The sequence below is a fragment of the Apis mellifera genome, linkage group LG3, assembly GCF_003254395.2.
Source record: "Apis mellifera strain DH4 linkage group LG3, Amel_HAv3.1, whole genome shotgun sequence".
Classification (NCBI taxonomy): Eukaryota; Metazoa; Arthropoda; class Insecta; order Hymenoptera; family Apidae; genus Apis; species Apis mellifera.
This window is the reverse complement of record NC_037640.1, coordinates 5,388,002-5,413,973: the sequence shown is the minus strand read 5'-3', so window position 1 is coordinate 5,413,973 and position 25,972 is coordinate 5,388,002. Positions and strand designations below refer to the sequence as shown.

Below are 25,972 nucleotides of genomic sequence, written 5' to 3'. Positions count from 1 at the left end.
TTCAAATAACAGGAAATATAAAGCAAAATCATGTACCTATTAAAATTTAAAATTATTATTTTAATTTAATTTTATATTGTTATTCCATAGAATAATTCTGAACATGAAATCAATGGCACAATGACTTATGGAATAAATATAGAAAAAAAAATATTAACTTTCAGTGCACCTATAAAATATACCGCAATAAATTATTTTCTTGTGCAATTATATTGATAATAGTTTCATAGAAGGCACAAAAGTTTTGTTTTTAATTAATTCATATCAGTGACAAAAGTTTTTCATTTCACTGATAATTCGCTAATTATAAAAATAAACATTTCATAAGATATTTTATACATCAACTCATATAGGTACAAAATTGCGAGTGTCATTTAATAAATGTACTAAATATTAATATATTATCTCTTCTTAATAAAATTTCACTCTAAATCACATTGATTAAGGCTGCATTATGTATCATGCATTTATATGCTGAACACTTCTTTCTAAGTACAAGATCATTTAAAATATCGTTTGGACATTATGGAGAGGCCACCTACAATATTATAAATACAATACATAAATATAAATTAAAAGTTATATTTTATTTGGAATATTCCATGTCACTAAATGTGTATTTACCACTAGTAAATGTCCGCTTTGTCTGTTTTTACTAATGGCTGGAGTTGTACCAGTTCTGAATTCGATTACACCTTCTTTACCACTGACTAGTTTATGTGAGACTCTGAAAAATAATTAAACATTCTTCGGATTAATACATATACCGTTAATAATATAAATCATTTATATTTAAACTTACGATTCTGTATTAACAATTTTAAGAATATTTGGATTGTTAGTAATATCAATTGCTTTTGTTAGTGCTTCTATTATATGTGGCACTTCCAAAATTAAATCACCCTAAACAAAATACAATATATATTTAAATCAATATAACAATAAGTAGATATATTTTATCTTTTTAAACATTATAGCAAATCAAACCTTGTCCTTTTTTAATTCGGGTGGTATCCTAACAATCAATAAATTGTCTGATTCTCCGGTAACAACTAATTCTAAAATGGATTTATAAGGTAAACGATGTTTAAGTTTGAATGTTTTTAAGATGTCTAAAATATATACAGCATTTTCTGTTAAAATTAGTACTCTTTCGCGGGGCTTGTAACCGTGTCGATCATATTTAATAACAGGAGTTATATACTAAAAAAGCAAAAGAAAAATAAATTCATTTTGATTAAAATTTAAAAAATGTAAATTTTAAATATAAAAAACTTTACTTGTATACTTTCATCTCTGGGAAGAATATTATTAATAAAGCTTTCTTTCAATGCTACATATTCAGCACCAAGTCGATCACTTTGGAATTTTCGTCCAAAACTTTTTGCATACGATTTCTTTTTGTCTTTGAATAGAAATTCAGCTAAAATTTTTAATTCGAACTGTTTTTTATCTGTTTTTGACAAAGCTAATCGGTAATTACGTGCTTTCCATTTTTTGTACATGATACGTAAATGTTCAGAAGCCTAAAAATTCAAGCATAATTTTTTTTTTTTATAAAGAAACGTTTAAATATAAAAATATAAACTTATATAACTTACTTCTCGACAAATATATGGACATGGTGGCCAATAATTATTTAAAATACCAACTGGAAGTGTCTTAGAGAGTTTAATTAACCATTGTTTTTTTCCTAATTCGAGAAAAGCAACATTAATTTCAGTTGGTGGCCCATTTCGTGTAATGAATCCTTCAATAAATCTGTATGAAATTATTTTAATATATTACTGCTTTTTTAAAATTTTATATAAGAACATATTAAACACATATTTAAATAAAGAAAATGATTTATAACCGTCGAATAGTAATAACTGCTTTTCGTCTTCTTTCAACTTCACGTTTTGCTAACCATCTTCGAATATATTTTTGAAAAACTATTGCTGCTTGTCTCATACGAAGATATCTTCGTCTTATTAGTATAGATTTCCATTTACTTTGAATAATAACAGCTATCTCATGTTTTTTTATTTGAAAAGCGTCTTCCGTATCGAATAATGTTTTAGGGAATCGAATGAATAATTTTGTGCTAAATCAAAATTATATCCAATATTAGATATGTTTCTAATATATAAAAATAAAAAAATTATTATATTTATTTATTAAAAATTTTTGTTCTTACTTGCCCATCTTATATTCATCTTGTTCGAAACCAAGATGACATACGAGGATTTGTACACCTTCTTTAGCAGAACCATGGTAATTTGGCCATGTTTGTGGACATAGAGATTTATAACGTTGTAAAAATTGTTCATATGGTCTTCTATAAGCAAAACCAGCCCGTCTCACTCTTAGATTTTCCATAAGACCTAAATATTTTACTTGATGCAAGATAATTTTATCGTTAAATTGATCTAAAACAATATTAGAATTATTTTAAGGCATGTAAAATATTTTTCAAATATAATAAAATAGAAATCATTGAAACTTACTGGGCATTTTATAATCATTAGGTTTTATACAACGAATGTATGAAGGTTCTTTCCCCATAAGAATTTCCACTAAATTATTTAAACTATTTTTAAATTGCGTAATAGCTGTATCTGGTCGTTTTTTGCTTGTTAAATCTTTTACATCAAACACGTTCTATAAAATTATAATATTTAATATAAAAAAACCAAAGAAATAATATCTATGTGTAATTTAATGAAAATACCTTAATAATTGAATTTGTCGTGTGTGACATTACTTCACGTAAATCTCTATATAATAAATCATTATTCTTCTCAAGAAATCCACGAACATTATATGTTACTTCTCCAGCATAATGCACTAATCTGAATTCCTAAAATGTATAACTATGTAAAAATATCATATTAGAAGATTACATAAGAAATTGAGAAATTTGATTTCATACATCACGCCCCATAACTTTTTGCGTTTGTAGATCCGCTTTCATATGGCTTATATAATGGGGATGATTGTTTAAGTTTACATTTAACTTTTCCAGAAAACTTAAATCTGTTGGTTCTCCAGGACGGAGACATTCTTCATCCATTAAAGATATTATACCTATAAATATAAGTAAATAAAAGATATTGTATATTATATATACAATTTTCATTAATCTATAAATTCAAATTAATACCTTTATATTTTTCTTCAATTAAATCGCATATGACTTTATTATTAAAATATTGAACATTTTCCCATGTTATTCCTTCTCTTAAATATTCTTCTTGTTCTGATTTTAACGTTAATTGAATAAATAGTTGTTGTAATTTCTCATTACAGTAATTTATACAAAATTGTTCGAAGCTGTTGAACGATACCTTCAATAAATCGTTATTAAAAGAAATATTATTTAATTTTAGAGATTATGTACCTGTTCTTTTGAAAAATTTCGAAACCATAAATATCCAAAATTCCTATGACCATTTTTTTTTTACAATTATTAATAGGTTGTAAAGATTTATTCAATCTAGTCACCAGCCATGTGAACAATCTATCATATACAGCTTTTGCCAATGCATCTCGTGCATAAATGGCAAATTCTCTGTTTAACGGAGAAATAACCACATCACCATGAGCATCTATAGTGCGATTTGTAAAAGCCTCTGCTAATTGTTTGATGTCGCAACCCAATAACTGTAAATAAAATAAAAAAATTGAAAATAATTATTGATCGATTAATTTCTATCATATGAATAAAAAAAAATTCAAATTTATAAATGATATGTATAAATTTACCGAAGCAACAGCCTCAACAGAAGCTGGCTTCAAAATTTGAGCGACACCATCTTCTTCGGTAAAACCAACATTTCCCATATGTAATACTGATGCCACTATTGCAAATAAATCATCCTGTTCTTTTTGGCTCATTTCCATGGTTTTCATTGCTTTCATTACTTCATTATATTGAGAAACATCATCGATATTATTTATACTATCTTTCGTCTAAATATAATTTAAAATAATTTATAATATATGTTTACATTATTAAATTGATTATAAAGTAAAATAACTTACTCCATTACTGAGATAATAATATGTATCTAAGTTTTTTTTAAGATATAATTTCCGCAAAATCTCCTCATTAGCCCCGGCTATTAATTGATAAAATATATGGAAATTACGTTCTCCTAAAGATTGATGTACTACTCGTGACTTCTCAAGTAGATAATTCAATATATTTCCACCGATTGGATCTCCCTGAAAAGATATTAAATTTTATTGATATACGAAATATTTTTTTGTAAAAACAAATAAATATGAATATTTAAAATAATACAATATGTATTATTAATTTAAATTATTTGATGATACAAACAATGAGATGTTATTTTAATTGTACCTGGAAATTAAATTGGATATCCATGTATTTGCCAAAACGCGACGAGTTATCATTCCGATTAGTCTTCGCGTTTCCAAAAGCTTCGAGCACCGGATTACTACCGATTAATTTATCATTTACTTCTTCCACTTGTTTCTTGTGACCGGTGGCAGCCGCAATAAACTCTAGTACTTTTTTCGAAGCTTCGGTTTTTCCTGAACCGGATTCGCCTATACAATTAATTCTAAGAATGTTAAATTTATCTTTGGTATCATTTATTATATTGCTGTAGAAGTAGAATCATCTTTAAAGCTCGATTAAGTTTATTACATATTTCTAGTAATTATATACTATTTATAATTATTTTTTGTAAATTTTTCATTATGAATATAAAAGACATACATCATATATTATAAAATTATAATTTTTTTAAATTAAATAAATTTTTAAATTAAATAAATTGAATCAAATTTTATGTTTTAAAATTATTAAAATCTTTAATACAAAATCTAGATTTTTCTACAGCAATTCAATCTTATAGGTTCAGATTTATCACTATAGCTAGCCCCAACCCTTAACTTGCTTTAAATTGTTTCCTACCAGAGATGAGAATACATTGATCCAAATTCTCCTTCAACAAAGACTGATAAGCAGTATCAGCAAGCGCAAAACTGAAAGGAAAAAAAAAAGATTTGAATTATCAATCATATTTTATAGTTTAATATCTTTTATTACATGTGTGGTGCAGCTTCAAAGAAATTTCTTCCGTGATAGTACTGAATAGTTTCTGGATTGTAAATTGGTAATGTCTTGTAAGGATTCACTGATATCAGCACTTGACCAATGTATGTCTGGAAGATAGAAAGGAGAAAAGTTTGAATACAGGAATAAAAAATAAAATTGTTCGTAAATATGGAACAGATTGCAATTTGTTAATAAATTATATTATCTTACTAAATTGAATTATATATCTTTAAAAATACATAAATAATCGAATCAATATATTTTCTGCATATATAGTTGTAAATGTAAAATTGATTTTAAAAATAAAAAGTTTAAAATAGTTTGAAAAAAATTTATCTATGGAATGTTAGATAAATATTATCTTATATTTTTAAATCTCTTCTCTTTTTTACATAACGTTTCATTTTATTTTATAATCTTTATCAATAATCTTTATCCAAAACTTGTACTTTGTTGTTCTCTGAACGAACTGATAATAAGTTTACGGACATATAATAATCTAACAACTAAACGCTTATCAAGAAATTACTTCCTGCCTATTTAAATTTAAACAAGATAAAAAAAAAAGTTCTATAAATTTAATTTCAGTGACTCTCAATATTGAATTAAATAAAATTTTTAATATATTTCTATAAATAAATCTCAAAAATCAAATTAATTTATATATTTCTTTTTAGATATTTTTATATATATATTTTTTATTTTTATTCACAGATATGTTTGACATTATGTTTGATAAGAAAGCAGAATTATGTTTCCAGATTTTTTTTAAGAACAAACTGTTTGATAAAAAATACTTACATAGATTAGATTTTCATTGAAACGCTTTTGCAGATTATCGATAAAAGCCACCTCGCTCTCGAAATCCTCGAGGAGAACGAAGTCCTGGACACCAACACGGTCCCGCTCGTGCAGACCACGTTCCATGTTCTTACGTACCTCGTGGCCACTCTTGGGGATATTCGGTGCCTTGCCTTTCTGGTGCTTATCACCTCCAGTATCGGATACGCTTTTCTCGCTGAAATAAATCAGGAACAAATGAAGAACAATATATAATAAACTTATGCATGAATATGCATAATTTAACTGTCATTAAAATAAAAAAAAGAAAAGAAAAGAAATTTCATTTCATCTTTGAGTATTTTTTTAACAGTAAGAATATTAATCAATTTTTTAAATTATCATTTATTTTCTAAAAAAATACAGTAATAATGAACACTTTTTATTTAAGAAAACTGATTATACATATTGTTTTAGAAATCTATCGTTGAATAATGTTTCCATCGTGCTGCCTGTTCTTGCCTGATCCCATGTGTTATAATCGATCAACGGTAAGGAATCGTGAAATTGGTCGTGGTCAAGATGTATATATACGTCGATTTCTCGTGGATTGTTACTCGATATTGAACGCGAGAAAGTGCGGACTACAAGTATTGTTCGACCACCGGAACTGAAATCAACACCCTGAACTTCGACAGTGCTTCACGCGATCGGTGTCGATTTTCCGCGTGTGGTCGCATTGACACGGATATGCAGGATGGAAAAATCAACAACAAGTAAGAAAAATCATTTGATTTCTCTCCTTTTGCTTCCGAAACTTGTGTCATTATATAACACATTAAAGAACTGACAAATTTATATTGAAAAATTGTTATCCAATTAATTTCTCCTTCTAGAAATAATTTACATAATTTTATATATATATATATATATATATATTTCTTTTGAATTTAATCGAAATATTTTTAATACTAGTTCTTTTAAAGTTTTTGTATTTACAATTATTAAAAAATAATATTGATTTTTATTTATATTATATACAATTAATAATTATATACATTTAAGGATATTTAATTAAGGATCATCTTCACACACACACATATATATATTTTTGTTGAAAAAATGAATATGTTTTTTTTTTTAAATTTATTATTTTCGAATTCGCATAGCGAGATAATTAGCAGAATTACAGATGATAAAATCACTGATTAGATATAGAAGTAGTGTTGATAGAACGGTAGGAAATCGATAAAAAGTTGTAACGTGGAGAACAACAACTTTCAGCTACTTCATTTAATAAAACAAAATCAATTTCATAAATATGAATATGATGAAAAATTAAATCAAAAATTACTTTTAAACAAGTAAAGACAACAGTATTATCACAAAACATATTACAAGTGTATCTTTTCGTATCTACGAACGAGTAATACACTTAACTCACTCTCTAACGATTCTTATGATCAAATTTCAACCGAGAGACTAAAATATCACCGAAAGTTTCAGGTAGACGACTATCGATACGAAGAAATAGAACGAGCCACCCTTCCCATTCGGGGAAACCAACTGTATCGTGCAAGGAAGGATGTGCACCACCCTTCTAGAATCTTGCACAATCATGTATAAGAATTTATACATCTAACTACACGTGGAATGGAATTTTATAAATCTTCCTCATTCAAAATAAAATTTCTTTCTTCGATCGAATCGAGATCGATGTAAATTATTTGAATACAAAAAAAGGAAAAGAAGAAAATGGAAAAGATTATGAATAATTACTAACGATGAGAGGCTTTCTTTTAAAAATAATGAACGAATCTCAAAAAAAAAAAAAGAAAAAAACTCACCCCATGTTTCTCCAATCCTCTTGCACTCTGTACAATAATAAAAAAAAAACGAATTAAAGAATTAATTAATAAAAGATTACTGCAATCAGTGATGGTGCTCTCGCAACTGCTGCTCGTTGTGCTTTCCTGTGAAATCTAGCGTTAGATCTCGCGATAAGATACGCGGCCTACGTGGAAAGTCGATCTCGATTTCGCTCGATAATCTTCTATGATCAGTTGAAACTGACATTTTCATTCAATTTTCAATCATCAATATTTCTGATAAAATAAAATTTTTTTCCCCAATATAAATCGTTTTCCAAATGTGTAAATATTGATCGATTAAAATCGACGAAAATATTTTGATTCTCATCGATGATTTATCATTTCACGAAAATCAATATTTATATTTCAGTAAAATAAATATTTTACTATTATCATAATAATATTTATATTTTTTCTCTTATTCTTGCATCACCAATTTCTTTTTTTTCCGATAAATACAAATTGAAAATTTGTACAAATACGAGAAAATTTGTATTGATCATAAAGGTATCGATGAAGATCATGATGGACCGAGATGTTGCTAATAACATCAGATTTATATATCGTCTTATTAGATTAGATTTGACAAATTTTTATACACTTTAGTATTCTTTTAAAAATATCATATTTGGTAAAATGGAACATTACGTAAATCTTACTCGATTTTGCGACCCAATTGGTCGTCGAACCAATTAAAGCTAAAGAAAAGAATAATTGCTTCGAATTCTTGCTTTGTGGAATTCTTTTTTTCAATTCTTTTGCGACGCGTCTTACATTCTTAAAATTTATTCTAAAAAAAAAAATGATGATATCATATCACATTGTTGGTCAGTATGAGAACAAATAATCGATCGATGCAATGATGACGAAAGAAATTATAAGGTCGAATATGATATGCTCGAAAACTGTACCAATTAATCAACGGCACGTTACCATAAACGCTGTTAAATCGCGGTCATTGCCGTTTCGGTTGCTTCTAAGAATACAGATTCTTTCGTCATGGTAAGAAGATTATTTGGAAAGAGATCGTTAAGAAAGTAATTAAAACATGGGACGATTCGTTTAATTAAATGAAAGGAACAGTATTACATTTATGAAAATTTTTAAAATATTTGATTATTTCAATCGAAGCTATCAAAATATATAAAAAAAATGTAAAAATATATTATGTTATTATTATGTAAATAAAAAAATGAATTTTTATATAAAAAAAGATTCTTGGAAAAATTATTATCGAAGAAAAAATGTACAAGATTAAAAGTGATATACTTATATTGATTATATTGATAAAAAAATTATCAAAATTGTAAATTAAATGACAGCTCTGTATTAACTTAATCCGGATCAAAAAAGTGTAACAAGTTTCGTAATTGAATTGTCCAAACAGAAAACAAAGAAATAACAGAAATTATACGAGATGCTTATATATTATTGGCAAAAATTCTATTGTAAGACACTCCCCCTTATCGATATGAGATTAACTATTATCGAAGTTCGATTAAAAATGAAGATATTCACAAATGATTCGATCATTGTAGTTTATTTGATTTTTTTAACGCGTTTAGAAGCGCCGTAAAATTTTCAACTCGTATCATTTTTTCATTCGCACCGTTTTTTATCATATCATATCAAAATTCGTGAAGAACGAATTCATGAAAACGAAACGAAAAATTCTTCGCCCTTTTCAATCAAGACAAAAATTCCTTCTTTCGAATCGATCACTCGAGACCTTCCGTTTCTTCCATTGACGAACATTATTTTTAGTTTCCAGAGCTTTTCCAGCGGAAAATATTCGTGATCAGAAAGCAAAAAAAAAAGAACTCGCGACCTCGATTTTTCGAAACACGTCACTTGTGTTCTTCGGTTCTTATCGAGTCATGAATTGTTAATTGGACGTTACGTATTATCGACTTTTCAGGTACGTCTTACTGGTAGAATCATACGTATACTTAAGTTTGTATTTTCAATAACAATGTCTATTGAACATTTCCTTTTTTTTCGTCTAAATATATCAATGATCCACGATTTATAAGAAGATTCATTCTGTTTTATATATATATATATATATATATATATATATAGATATTTCTCAAGAAAGAAAGAAATAAAATCGATTCAAAATTTTTTTCCTCGTCAAGAACACCATGTGGTTTAAATGTCGTTTCAAGTAATAAATTGATCGAGCATCGAAGATTTAACGAGCCTCCAGATGCTAAAAGCAAGCATCACTGATTCCATTTTTATTTTATTTTTAGCAATCGTACAATTTACACACTAACTGCACCGTGATGGGACACGTTCACTGGGATCGAGATCGAGACACGCTGGAGAATAGGTTCACCAACAGCCGCCACTCAAGAACGACTTAACAGTGTCCACCTTCGATTTATCATCGGCTATACGCAACTTCTCCTACCTCCTCACCGTTCCATCATCCGCTATCGATACGCCAATAAATTTAGACGAGATACATTCAGGTGAGAAAAATATATCACTTCAATGAGATTCAATTTTTTTTTTTTGATTTCGAATAATATCATCCTTCCTTTTATTTAGATTTAGAAGATCTCTCTTATGTAATTTATAAAAATATCGATTTTGAAAGAATCGAACAATATTCAGAGATAATAAATTCGTTCAATTGCGAAGATTTTTTTTAAAATGTAAAAAATCTTTTTTTCTTTTTTATTACTATTTTTAATATCTATTAAATTGTTCAGAATATCGCAAGATGAAAGCAAGAATAAAAAGATAGAAAGATAAAGAGAGAAATGTGTTAAAAAATTTTATCGAACGTCAAAAATGTTGTTACTTATATGTATACGTATAATCTAATCTAATCTATCCGGATTTTTCACAGACGATGTGTGCAATTGTAACTTGCAACAGTACAAATATATTATCATTTCTTGTTTGTTATCACTAGATTTATCTATTTGTGTGTGTTTTTATTAATTTAAAGGAACGTTTAACCAATTTTTCGAACAATAAAGAAAAGAATAGACAAAATATTGATTGTTCGATTGATTCGATATTTTTCTTTTTTTTTTTTTTTTTTAAATTTTTACCTTTGCTTCATGATTCTCGAATTTCTAGGGAGAGAGAGAGAGCTACAATAACGATATTGGTAGAGATAAAAAAGAAGAGATAAAATTCGATCACGATGAAGGAATAATAATGGATATTTAAATGTGATCACGACGAATGTTGTATGAACACTGGAACAAACGCAACTCGAGAAAATATAGATGAAATACACGTAGCTTCTGGTAAATGCGTTTCATGACCTCGTTCTTATCGGGACGAGGAGTCAATCGATGACCGCCCGCAAATCACAGTATGCAAATTCTGATTCTTTTCTCTGCGCAAATAAACTTTTATTGCCATTGAATTTTATTTTTCTTATTCAATATTCAATATGAATAAGATATTATATATTTTCTATATTCAATATTAAGAGACATATCTAATATTATAATATTCAAAATTTGTTATTGAATTGAAAATATTAAAAATGTTCAATATTTTTCATTATATTATATATTAGTAAAATTGAAATATAAGCGAAGAAAGGAATTATAAATTTTAATTGAGAAATTAAAAATTAGAGAAGTTAAAAAATTATTTTAAGGATAGATAATAATGAATTAATTCTATGCTATGTTCAGGATTGCCATGCATAAGGAATAAAATACTCGTGTTTCATTTTAATTTGATGATTACAATCTATATCAATTTATATAATTATATTTTTCATCTTTTAAAAAAATGAAGAAAAATACCAAAGCTGATTTTACATCGTATGTATGTATATTACATTTTGTTTTTTTTTTTTTAAGACTCGTTCAATTTCGTACTCGAAATAAATACGATTGTTGTTTGCATTTGGGAATAAAAAAAAATTGGTTAAAATAGGGGATAGAATTTCTCGAATCTAATCAATCCTTTTTGCAGGGTCAACGACTCGGTCAACAACGAGCTCCCTCACAATAACTCTATAAATCTCGGGACAGGATTTCTGCGAATCGGAAGTCATAATGCTGTCGTTTCCACTTCTGATGCTCGATGGAACGTTGCATATAGAGTTGTTTGCCAGTTTTCTTTCGCTACCTCGGAAATGATCTCATTTGCGCGGTATAGAAATATCTTGATGAAACTTTTTCATCAATCTTTCTTTCCTTTTGTGCAACTTTTTCAAAGATACGTATAGAAATAATATATATATATAACAATATGTATAGTAAGTAAATAAGCAAGTTATAAATAATATGTTAAATTAAGAAAAAATGTTAGCATTTAATTTTTAATTTTTTTTAGAAAAAAAAATCAATTTTGAATAAAATTAAAATATTAAGAATAACATGTATTATATTTTTTTTTAGGTATCCAACTTCAAGAAAAGAGAACAGTTTGAAAACACAAAAAATTTCAAATTTCATAAATAAAATCATCGAATTGCAGATCTATAGGACTTTCAACGCGAATGAAATGTTGAAAAAGTCAAGTCTGCTCGCAGCCAAGACTACGTACGAATGATATAAATATACTGGGACAAGTTGTTAAAGTTACTATTCGACATCTCGACTCGTTGCTTGATTAACGAGATACTTATTTTCAAAGGTAGTAATTTATAATGACATTTTTTTTCACGTTTTGTGAATTGAAAATTGGAAAAAAAAAAGACATTCACAAATAATATAGTCAAATCTTCGTGGACAATTGATTGTAACAACGAACTGGAATGTTGGATTGCATCTACTATATCTACAATTATAAAGGTTGTGTTTTCATAATCGTATCTTATAATATTTTATTATTTTTATTTATCTTTTTTTATGTTTTTCGAAAGAAAAATTATCTAAACAATATTCGACAATATTGCTTATTTATATTATTTTCTTTTTCAGAGAAAATTTTTTTTTCAAAAAAATATATTCCCAATTATTTATTTGATTTTATATATCAAGTATTGTAAAAGAGCCGAGTCATTAAACTTGAATATACATGTAGGTTATCACGATATTTGACCTGGTTCTGATAGTTTCATAAAAGATATTTTCATAAAAGAAAAATAACACATTGTACATTTCCTTTTTCGTATTTTTCTTAATATATATATATATATATGGGAGAATTAATGCAGAACGTTTAGTCGTTCGATCACGATCAATCATTTCTTCATCCTAAAGGGGAATCGATGTGAGTCATTGTCTCGGTCGTGACCTCTTGCTCGATGACTAATTTCTCGGCTGATCTTATGTTAAATCACCGCAGATATGTGAGAACAACCGACTCTCGCGAACAATCGCGTTGTGAAGGCGGTTTTCATTGTTCTGTCTAGTCATGCACGATGCGGTCATATTCAAAATTATAAAGAGCCGAATCAAAGGTGTAACTCATTTCCTCCCTCGTCTCTAAAAATATCCCACTTTCTTTTTAAAGATTCGATCGATTGAACAAACGTTTATATTTTTCAATCAACTCTTCTCAAGGAATTTCCATAGAAACGAACGAACGTACAAGACTTACTAATGTTTGAATTAACTTTCTACTGGTAGAGATGACTATATGAATCGACATGCGGTTGCTCGATCGCTGTCTCGTTACGCAAACACCGACATGGTGATAAAAAAAAAAAAAAAAAAAAAAAAAATAATGCAACACCACCTGCGGGTAGCTAAATGTATGCTGCAACTGTCGGCTCTTTCTCCCTAATGCTTGTTGCTTCATTCTGTTTGCGCACGTTCAAGTTGCGAAACCTTTAAATTTATCAATTGAAAGTAGAAAATATAATTAAATTATTTCAAATTTTTTTTATCTTATTACGTTACAATCGATCCATGTATTACGAACCAATATTTAATATTATAATCATATTAGATATGGTTGATATACAAGGATCAATATTTCTAATGAAACAAAATGAATTTGATTTCTTTTGTAATTCTGATAATTAATTCCTGGCGTCGAATCAATAATTATTCTCGCAAATCCAATAATTTATTCTACAAGTAGAGAATTAAAAGCGAAAGCGAGGCTCGCGCTCGAGGCAATTGTTAATTCGAATTACAAAACTCTGAAATGAAACCTGTTCCCCCTAAACAATCTTTTTCTTGTTTTTCCCTGATTAAACGTTAAAAAGACGTCCGTGCCCTTCTTTCACGGTCTAGTTTCGACTTCGACGTGCAGAGACGCAGAAGGATTAAAAAGTAAAAACAGGTCTCGAGCCGATGGTTGGAGGCAATTTTCCGCTGTTTTCGATACGCGATCCGATCGGCCACAGCTTCTTCGCGTGATGCCGCGTAAACAGGCAGTTTACTGTCGCGTTTTTCATCGCGAGAAATGGGGTCGCGTTCGTTCACCGAGGGAACAACGTCATCTCATGAGTCAAAGAGAAAAAGGGCCTTCGAGGTGTTCGTCCGTGTTCACCTTCGTCGTGGCGATCCCATTGTGAAAAGTCGTACGCCGTTTTAACGAGAGGCCGGATAAACGTGCTCTGACGCATCCGCCAAAAATATTCATCCAACTGAATAAAAAACAGAATTTTTTCGTTTCATCTTCCTGGTGATTAATATGAAATCGAGTCTTGGCCAGAATATAAAAGATTGGATTTATTTTTTTTAATATACCTGATTTCATTTTATAATTTATAAGCTAAATAACTAATTTTGGATATTTGGAATTTGAAATATACAGATTACTCTATTTAGAGTGATTGCAAAAAGAAATATCTCTTGAAAAATAAGATGATAGCACAAATTAATTCAATAAGGAATTATTAATGTTGAAAAACTTACTTGAGATTTTTTTAAAAGTTATTTGTAAATAATGTAAAAGATGTAATCTGTTAATAAGTAGAAATCAAGATCAGTTTCATATTATTATAAGGATATTTGAAGATCATTAAAGATTGTGAAAAAGATACATGAATGTTACTGTAATTTGAACGTCATTTAAAAATCAAATGAATTTCATTTGAAAGAAATTCATCTGAAGATTATTTGAAAGTTACATTAAAGAAGATACTCTTATAATAACATTATAATAATCTCCATCACAAAACAACTTATCACAAATACAACTTATTATCAAAAATTGCAATATCATGATTACCTTGTCAAATTCAAACAATTCTCTCTATTAATTAAAAAAAATTTTACGATGATATTTCTCTTTAGAAATCTTATCACGCAATTTTCGTATTCGATTTCAAGATTATTTATGAAAATGGAACACTGCGTAGGAAGTTTATTCGACGATGAGCGAAAAGCATGCAAATTTTTCAACCTTGGTTTCTTTCATTCTCGAATGGTTAAGTTAGACGCCGCGGGGTCATGCACAAACTTGTACCTGTACAAAAAAAGATCGCGCGCGCTGATGGGTATAATAAAGAAATTACCCATTTCCGGAAACCGGTTAGCCTTTTGTCGGCTGCCCGGTTTGGCAGAAAGAAGAAGGACAGGCTTTTCACTGGATCGGTTGAAATCATTGGCTCGGCCATCTTTTCATTTTCTAGAAGCAACCAGTAGCATACATCGCTCGTAAATTTACCTCTACCGGTGATAATTTTACCACTTTTCTACTTTTGCCTTGGTACGAGCGAGCCTCTTGACCTTGCATCCCAATGTTTTCACCGAAAATAAAAATTCCATTATTGCAAATAGAGGCTCGGAGAACTCGAATAGAAAGTCTGTACTTATACAAATATCCTCAAGTGTTTCTAAATTGAAAATTTACCTTTTACTTTTAGCATGGCCCGTAACTACACAACACCGATTCGTGCGAGATTTATCGTGCTTCGAAATTCAAACCTGAAATCTTACATCTTACAGGTTTTCCAAGAGATCCTGTTTATTAATATACCTCGTTTCTTTCAGGTTGAGAAGCGGTTGTCGCTCACGACACGTAAAAAGCCAATATCGCAATTAGGCCATCGATTTCTTCCCTCCGAAATAGCTCGCGGTACCATTTTAATGGTCCTATTTAGATCGTGAACGGACTTATCCTTGGAAAATTAATTCCACGACACGCGAAATAGGGCATGAATCGGATGACTTCAACAGGTCATATAACAGAATTCTTTATATTCAAATGACATTTTGCATTCGCGATGGCGCGTGGCACGTTTTCGATCGTGACCATACCAACTTCCGGCTCCTTCCATTAGCATTTACCGCAACGCATGGTAAATGCTGTTTCTCTTATCTCGCGATAAAAGGAAGGCACGAGTCCCGCATGATGGCCGACGCGCGACACTTCCGGCCGTTGTTCCTTTTCCTTTCTTTCCAGGTACTGTTAAGGGGAAACTTGAAGAGTTTCACGCGAGTGCGTGCATGCGCGCCCCAAACGAAATCGTTTAAGACTTTCACACTTGAAGAACAATCGGCAAGGATCAGAAACGGTAAAAGTTTTGCCGGGTTTTTCGTTTGTTGGCCAAATTAATTGCATACAAGAACATCACCAATTAAGGAGTTTTAATTAATTTTTAAACTCCCTCCTTGCAGAAATAATCACCGTGTTGATCGTTCATTTGCTCTAATTTTGTTCACCTTTCAACGATACCATTATTATAATTCTAATCATCTTCCTGCAATTATCTATCTACAAATCTGATGCAATTTTTTTTAATTAATAAGTTTAGATTAAAATTTGAAGTGAACGATGTGCGTAAATTTATATTGAGAGGAAAGATGAAGTAACAGAATAGTTTATATTAGTTATCAATGGTAATCAATTCAATTTAAATATTAATTAGTAATTGGATTCGAGACCTAGAGAAGGTTTTATTTTGAAAACTTACGCACCATGAATTTTAAAGATGAATTGAAGAATGTCTTACGTGATGATTTGCATGGTGCGAATCGAGGAACTCCTTTTACGGGACCTATGTTTGCATCAATTGAAACTTGTTCTCCATTGTCATTACGTCATTGGAGATGCATGAATATGACAGTTTATTATAGGAATGAATAACTGGATTTTACGAAAGGAAATAGGGTCCGGTCCAAATGTACGAATCGATGATTTGGCACTTCGTTGAAACCAAGCAAAAAATAATCGTCCGTGGAAAGTGTAAATTAAAAAAGCGATATTTATAGTTTATTCGACATGGCCATTTTATTGTTTGCACAAAAGAACGGTTTGCATTTAAAGAACGGTAGAAGTAGCTTTATCTCCAATGAAACGATAAAAATATCGTAATTAACAACTTTGCAATCTTGCAAAGATTATTTATAGGTTTATTTTTGTCACACGAGTCACGAGTTAAAACAATTCTTGAAAGTAACGAGGAATAATTAAGTATATACAATAACGTGATATCACGTTGCACAACGTGGCCATGAGTGAAGGACTTTGATATTGCATTGTTTTAATATTGTCGAATGCTAAGAAGTCAACGACTTGAGTTACAAAACTGCAACTGGACGACCACGCGTTATACCATATACACTGGGTGTTCATTAAGAATATTAACCTCACCTTAATACACCGGATACAGAGAAATGTGTCATCTAATTGATGGAAAGAGCTCATTGCTAACAATTGACTCTAATGAAATGTTCTATGTTCTAAGAATTATTTAAAGTTCTTCGTGAAAAAAAAAAGAAAACAGTTTGTTTCCGGTGCACCGGAGAAACTTATCTTCATTCGATAGAGACTCGAACATGTGAACCTCATTAAACCAGAACTCCCAGCTACTAACTTCTTGCTAGCCAAACTCGCAGCCATTCAACTCTAGACTAACTACTTATACATACACATATACGCATATACCTATCTCTAATGTTCAACAGTGACTCAACCAGCTTTTCCCTTTGATATCCTTACATTAACCATCACCATTCGACTTTAACAATTTTCACAGAAACATGAAATTATGTAATTCAATAATGCAATTTTCTCAATAATATCGCTAAGAACATTTCTAAAAACAGCATAATAAGAAAAATAAAAAAGATTATATTTCTTTTCAACTTAATTTTGATTTTGATTGGTATGATTTTGATAATTACAAATATTTTTAAAGAATATAAAAAGAGAGAGAAATATTAATATTAATGGAAGAATATTAATACTCTTTCCTTGAATTTTTCAATTCGATTAATTTTATAGTTGGAAAAGATTTCAAGTGATCGATTTATGGGGCAATCGAAACCCAGTGTTTTTCCTACGGCGCATCACGTAAGTACGAGAGAGCCGTATTCGAAAATAGATCGCCGCTTATTTTCGGTGGATCAGCCTCTCTCGCCTTCCCTCGAATCGTCCTTTTTTCCTTCTTTTTATTGTCTTTGGTTGCCCGTCCACCGTTTCGCTTCCGAGCGTCATGGCAGCCCGAGTTCGGTTTATTATTACACATGGTATTCTCACGTCCCCCGGACGTCATACAAGCTCCTTCTCTTTCTGTCTTCCCGCCGCTGCGTTACTCGCGTCCTCGCGGCGCTTATTAAAGTCTCGCGACAGAGAGAGTACTTCGAAAACCCTGAACTTCAGGCCTGAAGCTGACTGACTCAAGGTCGGCCTGAATCAGTACCGGCCAACCGGTTTTTCGGAGAAGATTCGGAGAAGAAATGTAAGATTACGCCTTCGCGGGCTCCGCTCCGTCGTGCAACGCTTTAAATCTGCCTCGCCAGACACGGCTCTATCGACTCCCTTTGTGAATTAAATCGCCACTTGGAACGAGAAAATTATATTTCAGATTTTCTGGCAAGTTTTCATTTCGTTCATTTCGAATGAACTTTGAAGTATTAATTTGTGAACGAGTTGCTACACATATAGCCTGCAATTTGAAAAATAAAGATAAAAAAAAAAGAGATAAAATAACATTTAATTGTTTAAGTTAACATTAGATAAGAAAAATATTCCCTTTTCACCATTTATGTTATTTCTTACCAGAAGTTAAGAATTTCACCAATAATTACAGCAAATAAATTAAAACTCGTGATAACTTGTTCAACTTGTGGAACATAAATTTGTTATATTCGTTATTTAGTAAACAACGTGCTGAACTTTTACGATCGATCAAAATTACTGTTCAGTTTCATAGCTACCGGAAATGTACATTCTATTTCTATGATTTAGAGTTCAAATCTGAAGTTCCATTCTCACCATTGCTCAAGAAATTGCTTATTTACAACAATAGTTTAAGGAATGCTTGCGTAATTTATGGAACCAAGAGATAAAAATACTTTATGGACTAGTGTGTCCGGTATTTGCATAAAGTAATTGAAAAGTATTACGCGGGAATTTAGAAAGTGCGTCGGAAACGCAACGTCGCTAACACCATTAATTATCCTTCGCATCCTCCAGATATTATCCAGATATTTGACAAAAAATTCAAATTTCCAATATCCCTCGAGATATAATATAATGATTAAACTTGCAAAATAGAAAAGCATTTTAAACGTACAATTAATTATAGTGCAGTTAATTTTACATTCACAAATATTCATGATGAGATATTAAATATCGATTTGGTTAACATTGGAAAATTCTGCTAGAAATTTCTGTCGTTATTCGTCATTAATATTAAACAGCATGGTTCGCGAAACTGGTTATACGTCGAAAAAGAAGGACAAAATTGATAGATAACGAAAAGTGGTTTGAAAAATATAGAACACTCGCTTACATTAGTTACGTGGCATCCATGATAAAAATCATTTTAAGGAACTTATATAACTTTACTATCGCCAACGATTCCCGAGCTTATGATTCGATATTCGCGAACCGTAAAATATCCATCATTCGCGGCGAAACGATTGAAAAACTTTTCTCTTGTCATTGTATAATAAGATATACAAGTCCCATTTCTAAATTGATAAATGTCAAATTTAGAATAGATATTTTAAATCAATTGTATGTTAAAATTTTGCACAGTATTAATGTATTGGGTTAATAGTCTTCATTAAGAATAAAAAAATAGATACAATGATAATATTAAAAAAAAAAGAGTAAATTATGCAGGTGTATGATTAATCTGTGAAAAAATTATTAATATATAAAGCACTGCTAGAAATTTATAAGGAAAATATCCAATGACTTTTGAGTCAGCTGAATAGTAATCGGAATGTGCTAAAATCGTGATTGTTCAGCTTTACGATTGACAGTTTCTATGGTCGTTAAGTTACCATAAAGCAAAGGAACATCAAAGATTGTTAAAATAACAAATCATATTCTGCTAATTCTAATTTAATAATGCAATTTTTGAAGAAAAAACTTACCATCAAAACAAATATCATTTAGAAAAATCTTAAAATCAATATCTATTTTCTTTCATCTTTTTATTGATCATATAATTATTGAAATTATTATCATTGAAGAAACATTTAATTTCTTATCAGCAATGTGATGTGAAATGAATTTCCATAATAATTTCTTGAGCTGACCAATGAACAATTTTTCTCTGTTTAATATATGAAAAGTTCTATAGTAATTGCTAAATATATTGCAAGCAGTGAACAAATTGTTTAAGAAAAAAAGAACATCCAAATATGATTAATAAACCTGGTTGAATCGTGTATGTTGCTCTATAGAAATAAAAAAAAGTTACATAACCTTTATCGTGACTCGTTGTTTTATCTTGATTCCATTGACTTATGGTCAAATAAAAAATTGTTTTGAAAAATAAATGGATAAATTTCTTTTTTAAAAATTTGTCTTTTTCAAAATTTGAAATTTAAGATACTTAAGATTTCGAAGATTACAATGTTAAAAAGTTGTATTTATTTAGATTAATCAGCAAACCATGAATTTTACCTTATATTAAAAGGTTAAGGAACGAAATAGACAAAATATTCTTCTTATTTATACCTGTTCTAGCACATTTTGAGGTCAAGAATCTTTGTTTAAACAATGACCTATAATCTTCGTTTCCTGTATCCCCATAAACGAAACTAAAAACGTGGAAGACTTGTTTCATGTTAGAGAATGAACCTCAACCAACGGAAGAACAATGCGTTGTTTTTTTCTCTGGTTTCTTTCTCTTATGTTTCTTAGAAAGATAGTTTAATAGTATATTCACAGAATCGCAAAAATATTTTAAAATCTTTTACGAGTTGTTTGTTGGAAATTTTCAAGATGGATAATTCTAGAATTGATAATGATTTTACTATCTGATTATATTTTTTATTGAAAGCATTAATATATTAATTGAAATCTAATAAGAATTTTTAAGATTATTTTTATAAAAAATGTTTAAAAATTAATAATAAAATAATGATATATAGAAGTAAACAACAAATTGAAAAACACTGACGCCATATTATAATTCATCGATGATCGATTTTAGTATCGATATATCGATATTAATCATTTATCGAAGAAATTCGATTTGACGATATTAGATAAGTATACTATATTATTTCAATGGGTACAATAGTTTGACGTCATTGTCGATTGTAACCAGTAAGTGGCGAACTATCGATAAAACTCGATCCTAGTGATCGATTCACAATTGGCGGTTCAACCACTGTTACTAAAATCTAACCTTAATTTTTTTATTCAACTTTAAGTTTCGTATCTATCCTATAATTTTAGTTATTTAATCAATAAATGAACATATTATTTATGACGTTTTCATAATTAAGATGATTATTTGGATAAAAGATAAGTGACTGATAAAAACATTGTTGCTTTTAAGGTAATTTTGTTAGTCACGAGAATTGATAATCAAACTATGTATAAAAACCATTCCTATTGTTAAAATATATTTTTTAAAAATTATTTTAAAACCCGATTTTAATTGATCAATGTCTTTATCAAAGCAATTAAACTGTTAAATATATGTCGATTCAAACAATGATTTAGCGGCTTCTTCGAATATTGCCTTAATAAATTCGCTTGACCCTTTTACCGAACTTTTACTTGCACGTGGTCAATTATACTTCGTTATATAAATTATACAGTTCTAAATGTACATACATATACCAATATTTAAATATTTTGACTTTAAAAATATTAATAAAGAAGTTATTATTATTTGTTAATATTATTTGAAAATTTTTTTTCAAAAGATAAAAATACATTGAAAAAATTTAATATGTTTTTTTATATTTACTTTCGATAAGATTTTCATTTTTTTAAAAAGAAATATTTTATATAATGATATATAAAAGATATATTATTTTGAAATGCCAATATTTACAATCGAAATTACTTTTTATACTTCTATAATATAATTATTTTAAGAATATTGTAAGCATGAATTGCAAGATAAATTATATACGAAGATATATAGATATAAGACAATTTAGAACAAAAAAGTATTTTTACTTTTTTGTTACTTTCATGTTAGATATCACTTTGATGTAATAATTTGTAATAATTTATATGTCATATCAATAAAAACGAGATGAAATGTTCACAATTTCATTTCTAATAGTCAGTCATGTTCCAGACGTCAATGACATAAAGTCTTATGCATCTTCCATTTTGTGTACATTTTCAACAAAAATTTGAATAGAAACTACTTACATAAATAATAATTTTACTAATTATTTTTTATTAATTAAACTTTCTATTAATTAAACTTGAAAGTAAATAAACAATAAATAGTTTTTTTTCATAAATGTGATACTGATAAAAATCATAAATTTTATTATATTTTATGCAGATATTCTTTATGTATCTATTAGAAATTACGTCACATTCAAAACATTTCAAGTACTTATAAGAAAATATGAAAGAAAGATTAAATTGAACTTACATTTCAGCTGATCAGTCTATCAGAAATGTCACACAGCATTCACTCACGAAACATGTCACATCACAGTTGCAATCACAAGAAGCGCCAACGTTGAAACAAAGACGTCCTCTTTCGAAACTACGATTCCGCGCGATTCAATGTGTTCGTTAAAGCGATTCCACGAGACTCTTACTTTTATTTATCGTGAACGAGAGTCTGTGTACGAAGGAAGCTCGATTATTGGTTACACCTGGATGACACCTGGAAAACTTGTTCCGCCAAAGAAAGCGAACGCCGATCTTTCAGGGTGCCTTTTGTGTCTACCTTGCACATAAAACTTATGTGATCTTATGTGCACACGCCACGGTGTAACACACGAAACTGCCGGCTTAAAGGAACTCTCTGTGCAGTAGAAAGAAGGTGGTGGAAGAAGAGAGGAAGGCGTTCGAAGGCACAACAGAGAAAGAGAATCAGCCCATTCCCTCTGTGTGTTCCCCGTAGTTGTATTTGTATGTATCAATACATGTGTATTATATATGTGAATGTACATGTTCACATATGAGCATTCAACTGGCGAGTATAGGAAAAAAATACATATTTTCTAGAAAAATTTTTCAACCTAAATGTAATTGAAGATATTTTATTTTCTCATTTCAGTAGAGGGCGCTAGTAGAGATATTTTTGGGCCTGTTTTGAAAGCGTGTGGAATTAGAAACATCTCGAAAGAGTCTATGGGATTGTTCATATGTACGCGCGTTCGAGGTTATGTATATAGGCGATCATGATCATTGGTCCTTTTGGAACGGAGGATAACAGAAGAGTTTCGAAACACCTAGAAAGACAAGCTAACTTGGACATTGCGGGTACAAGATTTTATTAAGATTATTGTTATAAAACTAAAGAAAATTGTTTTTTTAAATTTTTTTTTAAATAAAGATTTTTTTCTTTTCTGCATTATCATTATAATATTTAGCTCAAATGATTTTCTTTAAGAAAAAAAATAAAATTTATAAGAAAGATTTGCATAGTTTTATGAAACGTATAATTTATAGATATTATATATTTGATATTATAAAATATTATGTGATTGATAATCTCAGTGCTTTTTGAATAATTAATATTTGATTTAAATAAATTGTGTGAACGTCATTTAAATTACTAGTCGATATCCAACGATTGGTAAAAAAAAGAAAAAACGTATACAAGTATACAAAGGAAATGGTTCAGGGAGTAATCTAAATGAATGGAAAGGCGCGCGCGCATTTCCTTTCGTCTCGAATAAAACGTTATTCCTTAACGACCTAAGTGCACTTCCTGTATAATTAATTGTACTCAAGTTTGTTACGCTTCTGCAAATTCATTGAACTCAGCAAATTTAATATTAGATAGATTGAAAATAATCGAACAAATGTAGCAAAATAAGCTATAAAAAAATTGAAAATCCAACTAATTTTCAATTGCAGCAAATATCAATGGAAATTATAACATATGAGAAATATGCATAACTGAAGCAATTACAAAGTGCTACTTTAAATTGCATATATCTGCGTAATTGATATTTATTTTCAATTAAATGAGATCAAGAATTCGAAATATATAAGAGGTACAATTTAACTTTTTCTTTAATAATATCAGCCGGTGATCGGCCAGAAAATTATAACTTCACATTAGGAAGCCAAAATGTGCATCGCTCTTTTATACTATAATTTACTTATAGTTCACTCTTCCATGTGTACATACATTTATGAAATCCATATGGCATTGTTTCTCTATAATTATTTAAATAATTTAATTTTTTTTGTTATATATTATTTTTAAGGTAACTTATATAAATTTGAATTATATATAAATAAGTCTTGCTTTCAATATGTATTAAATGTATACAGAAAATATCAATAACGAATAATGCTTGATCATATCTTCATTTTAGATCACAATTATATATCTGAATAATTATTTATTTATGAAAAATGTGTCTTCTTTATACTAAACCGGTATTATGGCTGTACGCGTGCAAGTCTGTGAGTATCGTCTGCACTCGGCTTAATGTCAGCCAAACGAGTTGGCACGAAGTACGATAAATGCCACTTTCGCCCTGGAATAACCTATAGCTCTTGGGTATTCCCTACTTTGCAATGATAATTCATACCTTCGAATGATAAATTCTCTTATTTTTTTTTTTAGAATTATTTCTAAAAAAATGCATCCTTTCTGCGCCATTATTTTAACTTTATAGGAACATTTTTCTTTCATGATAGCAATATTTTTATTTTTATTTATATCGGTAATATATAGAACAAGGCTTAATACTAATAATATATACTATATAAGTATTTTTATTAGTATTATATAGTAGCATTTAGTATTAAAATAATATTATGATCTTGTTATTGAATTATATCAGAACAACCTGTTTTCTGTTTCTTTGAAATTGTTAGTGAGTCTGGAGCTCATAGCAGACAAAAAGTATTTCCCAGATTCTTGGCTTTCCATCATTAATCTCGTGACAAGCATGGCCAGCAGAAATCCTGAAATAAGATGAAATATCCGGGTTTCTCTTCTTTTCTCATTGGTATAATCATATTTTATAATTCATCATTTTAAAAAAAATTTTGATCTTGTATTTGAAATATAGTAATATTACATCGATAACTCATATTTATCTATAGAAACCATCATCGTTCCCATTCCATAGCATATTTAAAATGCAAAGAACAAGACAATTATTATTCCATGTGTGTTCCATCTGGACTTACGATAAATACCGTTACATTGATTTGTAATAGTTATTTAGAGTTTATAACATGACTACGATTGGCACAATTATTAAAAAATATTATCAAGCTTTTTTTTTCCTTTTTTTTTATTTTTCGTTTTTTTTTTTCATTTCAAGGTTGTAAGTTAACGAACTAAGAAGATATACAATGTTTCAGAGTCGAAGACACGATAAAATTGATGAAAAAATTTATAAGCTACGCGGCCAAGGATGACGATGGCCAGTGCAAAAATATCGTCAGTGAAACGAGGATTGCTGCAGCCGCAAGAATTTTTCGAGAACGACGTTTTCTTCTTCTTCGCGGGTAGCCCACAACGGAAAACGAGCTGCAATAAAGTTTACAACGTGGCCCCGCTGACTCTCGTGTATTTATAGCTGGTCATTTTCACGGGGATCCTCCCGTAATTTTCGAGTCGAACGATTCTACACGTCGATGATTTTTATTTTATTTTTTTCTTCATCTTCAATGACTGAAGCTGATTTTTACAATTACAAAATGAAGAAGATCTCGAAGATTTATAAATATCTCTTCTAGCAAATATTTCTTATTTTGTATCTCTACTAAGACTCTACTCTAAATTAAAATCATCTTTCCATTAAACTTTATCTTACTAGTAAAAATATAATAATTATCTATTTTTAAGATATTCCAATACAAAAATTAAATCAAAAGATTATAATATTTAAAAGATTATTTAAATATTATGTCATTGATTATTTCATATAATAAAATTTTAACAATATCCTAACAAAGTATTCTAGGATTCTTCATAGCAATATTTAATTACTAA

The 25,972-nt window shown here is 29.2% G+C and overlaps 1 protein-coding gene and 2 long non-coding RNA genes across 12 annotated transcripts; 2 read left to right on the top strand and 1 right to left on the bottom strand.

Annotated features, from left to right (window-relative positions):
• Positions 1-33: 33 nt before the first annotated feature.
• Positions 34-22,783, bottom strand: LOC410960 (myosin-IB). 3 transcript variants are annotated; one of them, XM_026439441.1, is made up of 21 exons: positions 9,990-10,126; positions 7,702-7,728; positions 5,876-6,092; positions 5,066-5,181; positions 4,931-5,001; positions 4,352-4,560; positions 4,027-4,209; positions 3,748-3,954; positions 3,383-3,645; positions 3,146-3,315; positions 2,915-3,069; positions 2,714-2,842; positions 2,490-2,643; positions 2,180-2,411; positions 1,856-2,086; positions 1,602-1,761; positions 1,281-1,526; positions 988-1,203; positions 803-903; positions 625-727; positions 34-538 (listed from the first exon to the last, which is right to left on the bottom strand). In XM_026439441.1, exons 2-21 carry the CDS (start codon positions 7,704-7,706, stop codon positions 524-526), a joined length of 3,183 nt encoding a protein of 1,060 aa, XP_026295226.1. In that variant the 5' UTR covers positions 7,707-7,728; positions 9,990-10,126; the 3' UTR covers positions 34-523. The 3 variants fall into 3 exon arrangements, with proteins under 3 accessions (XP_026295226.1, XP_026295227.1, XP_026295225.1); XM_026439442.1 differs by lacking the exons at positions 7,702-7,728; positions 9,990-10,126 and adding an exon at positions 22,427-22,783; XM_026439440.1 differs by lacking the exons at positions 7,702-7,728; positions 9,990-10,126 and adding an exon at positions 10,794-10,923.
• On the top strand, positions 6,099-13,381 carry LOC102655862. Of its 8 annotated transcripts, XR_001702365.2 has the most exons (8): positions 6,099-6,226; positions 6,332-6,630; positions 9,981-10,202; positions 10,822-11,062; positions 11,394-11,529; positions 11,680-11,965; positions 12,108-12,503; positions 12,633-13,381. It is a non-coding gene; the product is annotated as an uncharacterized LOC102655862 (long non-coding RNA). The 8 variants fall into 8 exon arrangements; XR_001702367.2 differs by lacking the exons at positions 6,099-6,226; positions 6,332-6,630 and adding an exon at positions 8,930-9,643; XR_003304263.1 differs by lacking the exons at positions 6,099-6,226; positions 6,332-6,630 and adding an exon at positions 9,650-9,892 and having other exon boundaries at positions 11,500-11,525.
• On the top strand, positions 22,782-25,822 carry LOC102655809. The gene is made up of 3 exons (XR_003304264.1): positions 22,782-22,914; positions 23,063-23,268; positions 25,339-25,822. It is a non-coding gene; the product is annotated as an uncharacterized LOC102655809 (long non-coding RNA).
• The last annotated feature ends 150 nt before the right edge of the window (positions 25,823-25,972 follow it).

Excerpts from the sequence above, each read along its gene's own strand:
- LOC410960 (XM_026439440.1), bottom strand. Across the intron at positions 1,204-1,280 it reads CCAGAGATGAAAGTATACAA|TATATAACTCCTGTTATTAA; the intron begins GTAAAGTTTTTT and ends TTGCTTTTTTAG. Across the intron at positions 728-802 it reads AAAATTGTTAATACAGAATC|AGTCTCACATAAACTAGTCA; the intron begins GTAAGTTTAAAT and ends ATTATTTTTCAG.